At 40.1% G+C, this 9,071-nt stretch overlaps 2 protein-coding genes across 2 annotated transcripts in view; both read right to left on the bottom strand.

Moving 5' to 3' along the window:
• Positions 1–255: 255 nt before the first annotated feature.
• On the bottom strand, positions 256–3,354 carry LOC126912921 (calmodulin-like; the record flags this gene model as incomplete). The annotated part of the gene is given in 2 exon segments (XM_050707374.1): positions 256–1,124; positions 3,112–3,354. Coding segments are annotated over 2 exon segments (272 nt in total), but the record flags the coding sequence as incomplete, so codon positions are not given.
• The window catches only part of LOC118276129 (calmodulin), a 30,725-nt gene continuing 21,909 nt past the window's right edge, over positions 256–9,071 (bottom strand). Inside the window, exon 4 of the mRNA XM_050707373.1 lies at positions 256–1,124. Coding sequence (XP_050563330.1) covers positions 1,096–1,124 — 29 coding nt within the window. The 3' untranslated portion in view covers positions 256–1,095. The remainder of the gene's footprint in view (positions 1,125–9,071) is intronic.

The raw sequence follows: 9,071 nt of genomic DNA on the forward strand, positions 1-9,071 counted from the left end.
CATACAACATTCCATATCATGAGATCTTTATCGTTAAAACTATACACAACATACATTGAGAAATTCGAGCAGACCACAACCAGCAGGTAGAGCACGTAGGCGTATCAGTAGAGCACACAAACATCGAGTGTAATCTCATTCATTAGTCTACACAATTAATAACAGCGCATTAGGCCGAGCTCGGGTAAATATTTACGAACAACGCAAAAACTAAACACATAATCAAATCAACGGGTGCGAAATGAAACACCGATGCTTATTGACCTAAAAATGAAGAAACATTTATTTTCAGTATGTCTTTTGTAAAATTTAATAACAGAATGAATCAAATGTGGTAAGAGAATAACAGAGCGGATTACTTTCCATTTCGATAGAATTAGTTTCACCAACAATAGAAATATAATATTTATCAAGTCATTTACAGATACAATTAATGCAGTACCAATAAATCTAATTTATTCGTTTACTGAGTTAGTTAAATTTAAACATTTATTACGTTATCATAATGTACACGGAGTGGAGCGGGCGGAGGGAGCCGTCCGCCGGGTACACTATCTTTTTTTGGGATTTTTTAAATTTTTATTCCTCACGTACTTTATAAATATCTCATACTTGAAAAAAATTTACATTAAAATGTATCGGAAAGGTGCGGGACGCTAGCACCGCAGACACTAGGGCGCGACGCAAACAGAGGCACGCACGCACACATACAGGACGGCGGCCGCCCCAATATACACAAATATAAATATGAGCCGACACGAACCCGAGACTTATACCATCACATTGCGACGCACACCTATTCGTTTTCCCTTTGTACCGCTACAGTTAAAATTTTTCTTACATAGTAAAATTAACGGAATACTTTAAATCTAAATAAAAAGAGAAGGCGGAGACGACGGAGCGCGGGGACATGCCGCCGCGCTCCGTCGTCCGCGCCCAACGTTACAAGTACATCATTAAACTGAAACGATGACAATATTTAATTTATCGCAAACACTAGAGAAATGCAGGTCCAATACGATGGTAATATTGTGTGTCATGAAACAAAATGTATATTTAAATTCTCTGCTTTTTACACACACACTAGCCGGCGGCTCACTTCGACGTCATCATGGTGACGAATTCTGCAAAAGAAACACAAACCAGCATTAGAACAGTTGCCAGGGGAGCACAGCGGGAGTTTACAAGAAAAGTGTCACATAAACCCTTGCATAACATGTCTAAGATAAAATGTTAACACAAACATTATTAACACAACGAAAGTAACCGACAGAGATAGAGATGCACTAAAGATGTAACCGCTAGTAGACAGATACCACTAGATGTATTAACAGTAAATAAATCGAGTCAACACCAAACATATGCCTTCGTAACAGTGACAATATACAAAGCAAGGCATGTACTTGATGGAGCGACGAACAACATAAATAAACCTTACTTTTACCTCATCATGCCACTACAAGGGGATTATGTGAAATACCACCCTCTGGATATATCAACGCAAAATACATTCATGATAAAAGTAATAATAAATGATGGGCGGAAGCACTCGATTAGATACCAGTGCTGCGAACGAACATATCCCGATAGTGTCGTGCGAAGCCTATACAACGTGTTCATGATACAGTCGATACGATACGATATCGATCGCGTACCGGCGCGACGTTTGCTGCTCGTTTGTTAGCCACAGTGTCGTGTGTGTGTGAGTGGGTGTGAGAGTGGTCAAGCTAGTGTCGCAGAGCTAAGCACCGCACACGGCACACGGGCAAGCAGAGGCAAGGCCTCGGGCAACGGGGCGGATCACCAGGTGGTATTTCTATAGGAAAACTTCTATACAGATATTAGACACATGCACCAATCAACAGGAAAACAATATTCAACATGTCCCTGTGAGGCGGTCGTCTGTAATTTTGTTGCCTTATTGGGAAGGCGATGGCAAAATTGCAGGCGAGTCGCCACGCCAAGTGAGTAAATAGACACAATCGATAGTCAAGTGTGAGATCCCAACGAGAGAGTGAGAGGGCGGGGTAGGGCGGGACAGCTCGGGAGTGGCGGGACCAGCTAACATATCCAAGGGAAGGAACAGTTAATAACGAGCAGCAAACCATTCAGATTAACACTGGGATATACCTATTGTCGTACCGCACTCGACGTAGGCCGTTGGGCTCATTGCATCGATCACTACACACTACTAGGGGAAATTGTTTCGAGATCACAGCGTTATCGTAGAGTCTTTTCTTATGGTTAGTTACGGTACTAATATCACAAGTGTGGCGGCGGGCCGTGCGCTAACGGCTGCCGTCGCCGCGATCGAAAATGATTTTGGCGAATGCATGGAAGTCTGCAAGAGAGAGAACGCTCGGTCGGATGATGGAATACACATTGCACATACACGGACGCGGACCAACCCTAGCTTCCCATACTTGTTACACTGTATCCATGCACAACGGGACAGCAAGCTTACTCAACAAGCGATACTATCTAACTAGTGATCCAAATACCACTCTTGTGTTCAACCAACTTTAAATGTAAGCTTTCTAAACCAGACCGACGACGTCCAGTTAGCTTACTCTACTCGACTACAGTATCATGGTCATTGCAGGGATTCTAACTAGTAGTCAAACATATCTTTAACATTTCTTGTACGCAATACCAAGACTACCAGAAACTTTTTTCCGGATTTAGTATAATTCTATAATATTTTATGATTAAGTTTATAAATAAAATGAACCTTTTGGAAACAAGCAAACCCAACTGTTAGTGTGAACACGTACTATGCTACATGCTGGAGTCTCGTGTACGATATTATAATACTGGGTTCTATCATCACACAAGAATAAATCACATCGGTGGAACACTGATCTGTCGACAGTACATTGTTTTTGAGGATCGGTCATGCGTCAGTAGCGACTGCAAATTCTTGGTATTATAGAAAAACTATACGTCAATAAAGTGACTAGTGAAAACATTGCATATTAAATAAAGTACATGTATTATAGTGACGGCCCAGGAGCAAGATGTCGGTATCATTGGTCGTGGAGCGTCGTGCGGCGTGGTGCCGGTGTGGCGGTGGAGTGCAACATCCCAAAGCGAGTGAGTGCGAGTACGTACCCTCGTAATTGACTTGTCCGTCGCCGTCGATGTCGGCCTCGCGGATCATCTCGTCGACCTCCTCGTCGGTGAGCTTCTCGCCGAGGTTGGTCATGACGTGGCGCAGCTCAGCCGCCGATATGAACCCGTTGCCGTCCTTGTCGAACACGCGGAACGCTTCACGGATTTCCTCCTCACTGTCGGTGTCCTTCATTTTGCGGGCCATCATCGTCAGGAATTCGGGGAAATCTATCGTGCCGTTACCTGGAATGTGATAATGTTACTAATTAGTTATGTTTGGTCAGTTGTTGCAAAGTTTGGTCTTCTCATATAAATTCAAGTCTTAATAAATTTATCTGCTTTTAGAACGATTAGTTAATGTGATTAAAATTAATCAACTTTTAGATGTAAGCCAGAGCACAGCCCACATGGTTGCTGGGGAATCAAGTCATAAGGAATTCGTTCATGTTACAATAACTCAAGTGATAGCTATTTTAATCCGATATAGCTTTGTATAAGACCAATTTAGAATGCCAAAAACGTGTGTGTTTATTTTTGATATAAACAAGAGTTCGTTTGTACAGCAGGTGCGCCTCTATGGCTAAGTAAATTTAGGTAGAACAATCATTGGAAATTTTTACGTCAGAAAAAGATCAAGGGGCCGCCGAACGGATTTACGATGTATAAAAGTACATAATGAATAATATAATTGTTATTAGTCGTTAATTTACGCGAGAAGTATGCGCGAGCAGAGAGCAGGCGGGCACCGGCGCGCGGACGAGCCTTGTTTGTTTTGCTTGACGGCAAGTGTTGGCGTTTCCACGAACATGGACACTTATAAACACATAGATTTATCATCCGACTGCGCCTGCGTTGTCTGACCTCGCACTACATGGGATCATGTGCTTGTGATACGTCACGTATTTAAAAACATTAATGAATGAGATGATCTTGCAGCTAATGAATCACGTCATTAAGAGCTTGGGAATAATTATAATAAAACTATTTTTATAGGGTACTTGATTAGACCATGTTAATATTTATTACAGCTTGTTTCTGCTTGCCATAAGTATAGCAGCTTAGTAGGTAATGGTATAAATAAACGTAAACATATATTCTATGACAACATTGGCATAGTGAACGCGACAACAGCCAAATATACCGTGGTCCACGTGATTTTGATAGCTGAACAAATAGGTATGTTACTTTATCTAATGTAAACATCACACATTATTTTTTATATTTAATTTGTATGTCGTTGCTTTACTCTATACATATCTATTAAGAACTAGCTTATGAACAACATTATGTGTAACTGTGCTTATTAGTTCCATTCAAATTGTAACAAAAATCAGTGACTATATTCAGATTCTCGGAACTGTTTTCTTTAAATCTTTTAAGTCACTTTGAATCAAATTAAAATGAAGTGGAGTATGTTAAGTGATGACGAGATTATTGATCAGACTCATGCACTGAAGTTTTTCCCTTACGTTACTTATGTACAATCAAAGTTCGACTTTAATTTGAATTCGGTTATCTATCAAAGATATTATAATCCTCATATCGGTCAATTAAATTACGATTACGGTTTATGACACGTTGCCTTAATTATGTAAGCTTCTGAGAAGTATTTACGTTACAATAAAATGTTTTAATTGCATTGGACTATGAAACGATTTTCCTGTTTCAATTCCGATAGACATTATTTCACTTTTGCCTTCACACGTGTACCTTAAGGAACTCCAATATTGTATTGTTTGAACATGTTTTGTATACTTATTCTACTAGGTCTCACGAACATGCGAATCGAACTTTATACTATACATCAAACTGTTATTTATATGGTAAACGTAATAAAAATAGTTTGGCATAGTACAAAGTAATTATTACCGTTTCACACGTGGTACAAGTTGAACGAGAGACGAAACAAATGTTCAGTTTTGATCGACGTTATCAACAAACCAACGGGAATGCGTAAAGTTGGATAATTTATGGTTGGATCAAGGATTTGCAGAGCTATCATTAAAATATTATGCCGTTATTATACAAATAACAAAGTTTATTATACATTAGAATTTAGATCATATTTTACTGCTTAGATTGAAAATTTGATTAATCGCAAAAGTATGTTTGAAGCCCTCAAGTAAGTAAATACAATTCGTACCAGATTTCTAAAGTCTGAAATAAATAGATCCTGGTAAAAGAACCAGAACTAATTGGTCTACTTGTTCTCAGCGTTGAAGATGCATCTGGGTTCATTACTCTATAAAAAATTTAAGACAACTAGGATAGTAATCTATTTTTAGTATTCTAAATGTATCTAGATCCAGTCTAGTCTAGTCTGTAGTTCCTTCCGCGGTCGAACAGCCGGCCCGAAGCGTTGTAAAAATAAGTTCGGGTTAAGTTTGGCCCGTCTAATTCTGGGTTTAACCTTTCCGAGGTGGTTCGCGGACTAATAATAGATGTGCGAGCGAAACGGTGAGCTTCCGAGAATGCAATACACATTCTCGATACAGCATCAACAGAAGGCGCACTTCGTGTGTACTGTGTAGGCTCTCGGGATTAGACACAGAACTCGCGACGTTTATGGCAACAATCATTTCAAAGCATGGCACAATCACATCTAGATTTTTATCCTAATATTTTCTTCATAGGTTTAGGTCTACGACGCTATTCGTATTAGCTACGCGTAATGTATTCCGTAGCTTCTGTGCGGCTTTACTCTGTGGTCGAGGCGCACAGCACACCTGGACCACTCTCGTTAATTGTCGGCTGTAAATCTGTCACGTCCGTGTATGCTTGGGTATTACAATCGCTTTATAGTTCCGTTTGTTATTCTTTATGCTTCTAAATCTTAGACAATATAATGTAGGCGGCGTAATAGGCGGTAGCCGTATTTTATCAAATAAGATGAACATCATTACTCACAATGTATCTACTGAATTTGTAAACGTCTGAGATCAGATTATCTTACCGTCGCGACGTTGTATATGACTTAAGTGTTATGTAAGCGACGAATGAGTAGATTCCTAACTTGTTTGGTTCGCAGATGTGGCTTGTTTGCGTCGAGGTAAGTCTGGGTGAACCAGACTAGTTCGCATGTTCACAGAGCAATGTATTTGTTGTTCTTACTTTGTGCGCCAACGACGAGCAATAACCGGATTCATTTTATGTAGCCGTGTGCTCAAGACTACAGGAACGTTAATGCCTTTTAAAATCGCTAACAGTTCGTTAGAGAGTACACGAAACTAAGCAGTTTCGCACGTAGCAATGGCAATTAACAAGCGACTCATAAACCTGTGACTCACACTGCGGATATAGTAACATCACCCTGCACTCGTACAGCATCTTATCATCCAACTCATACTTAACCTTGTCTTACTCACGTTCTATGATGTTAGATATCTCATCATTATGTATGGCGGAATGATTAATTCATGAGCTGATGTGATAAGACAGGAATTTTCCACAATGATTGAGGATAAGCATAACCGTTTCCGAAATTTGCCTTTCCTATTGTTTAGCTGGAAACCTTTCTGACTCCAACACGTGATGGACATAAGTTATCAAACAACGCCACTATTACTCATACGCACAAAAAACAACTACATAGGTACCCGTTCAGTGTCCAAATTAGAGCGATTATCACTAATTTGGACGTTATGTGAATGTTGTTCAAGGTCCAATTTGCAAATGAACAGACGGCCTCTTGATGTCTGCTTTATTTTTGATAGGTGCAGATTATGTGAGTATAGAAAACATGTTTGGTCAGTCAACGTGCCTCACATTTGGTGTAACACCGCGGCACCGTGATGAAAGAACCATTCAACACGGACAGATAGAGACCAGTTAATTAGATATGTGCTGTACACAGGTATAGCGACTGGCTAAACGTATAAAGGAGCTATGATGATCAATGTTTATTACCATTGTAAGTGTATTACACTGCACAAATATTTTGACGTAGCCAAACAATAGGGTTTAATACGAACATTGAGCACATTCTATGTTTAGTATATTTTGTCAATTCCCTGTTTCGTGTGAGGTTCTGGTCTACAATAATTTATGATGTGTTTATTTTATCTTTCTGTTTCATCTGCGAGCATTAATCAATGTTGCAGTTAGTGTCCGCGCTTTCATATTTCTGCTAAACATCAAACAAGTTGGTTACTTTACTGTCACCGTTATCTTGGTAGTGATTCATGGGCTGTGGGTCTGTGTGCTTTACTAAACAGATTACAAGACAGTACACCAAATTCAGCAGAAGTGAAGCACGAATCTAAAATCAATCGAGTAAACATCGCTTGCTTCGGGGAAAGTTCGATTAAGCCGTTTAAGATTGGCGTGCATGGTCCATAAACACATCGCGCCCACGCCATACCGCGTACGCGAAATTATCACGGCTATATTCGCTGATGAACTCAACCGGCCTATTGTCTTATAACAGCCAGCCGTTGCCGGCGGTGGAATTGAATCACAATTATATGGCTGTAATGTTATGTACATGCCATGGTAGGACTATAACATAATATTTTAACTCCGTAAACTAAACGAAACCTCCATGAATAAAAAAATAACTAAAATTATCTACACACAAGAATTAATGAGGCTACAAATTACAGGCATTATTCTGCTACCAGTAGTGTGGGAGCAAATGTAACAATGACAAAAGCTCAATGATTCAAACTTAAGCTAGAACGTCAAGTAAAATTAGGCGTAACTAATGTGAGCGATGGCGACGGTTGAGAAGCCTTACAAACGAGCCGGCAAGGACGACTGACTCAACATGGCGTCAGCGCCGAACACTCGATTAGCGAATCGCAGATACATTCCTTATACGATACGCTATCACTAAGTGGGCTGATTTATCGATAAACTCGAACAACTCCGCCACTCTATAGCATTCCTCCAAAGAATCATGAACATGGGTAATATAAAATATTCAAGAATATCTAGGTAAACGATGCATATTTCAGCATAACAATAGAATTGACTTGCCAAGCATGCGGAAGAAGATACAATGGTGAAGTAAATAGCGGATGAGTCGTGCAGTCATGAGCGGGTTACTGCTCGCGTTATTGCGAGGAATTTATGGAGACGGCAGACACGTAGGCTGGAGATGAAATGCATGCTGCCCGATGCATCAGCAAATTGATACTACTGTAGAGTTTGGTTCCCAAATGTAAGTTATTATTTCCAAGAAGTAATTAATGTTAATTCTAAATTGTAACACTAGCGACAGAGTAAGAATTGGAAGAAGGGATAAGCCACTTTCTTCCCTTACAGCAATAATAGTTCTGCGGTTGGTAATATAATCCTAAAACTTGTAATCAACAGCGTACAAACGAGAGTTAAGTTACTTAGGGCGATGCTCCGGGCCAACGCACACGCTCGACCACGCGAGTAAATCGCGACAAACACACACTGGCACTCCGCCAGCAGAATATGCAAATTCATTTGCAATTTCACAGCGATTCCAGACAACTCGTGAGTGGGAACGCGGTGTCAACGGTGTTTATCTTTTGCTTCATAGACATAGTTCAAAGTATGTTTTGAAAGGTTACTTGTAACATTCTTTTGTAGCCTGTTCATTAATTATCATTGTTTGTTTAACTGTACTGCGGTTGAAATGTTTTATAACTGGTGAAAATATACCGGTGTTGCTGTGTACCTCGGGTGTTTAGCTCCAAAATAGAGAAGTTAAATCGGCGGGTGATTCAGATTGTGAAAGGGCAGTGAGCGTGCAATTAGGACGACAGGTGGGTCAATGATGTGGACAATGTACGGGGGAGGTATTCCTGGTGTATGAGTGAGGTGCTGAGGTGCTTCGATCGATACGTGGCTTGGCGCGCGACCAATGACTAAACCTCATACTATTTCACGTTGTACGTTACATTACAACAATACAAACGTTTCTTTTTCCTCTACGTTACTAATACCGTGTTGTTTCTTGGAATGTGATACAGCAGAGACAAGGTAAT

This window comes from Spodoptera frugiperda, chromosome 31, assembly GCF_023101765.2.
Source record: "Spodoptera frugiperda isolate SF20-4 chromosome 31, AGI-APGP_CSIRO_Sfru_2.0, whole genome shotgun sequence".
NCBI lineage: Eukaryota > Metazoa > Arthropoda > Insecta > Lepidoptera > Noctuidae > Spodoptera > Spodoptera frugiperda.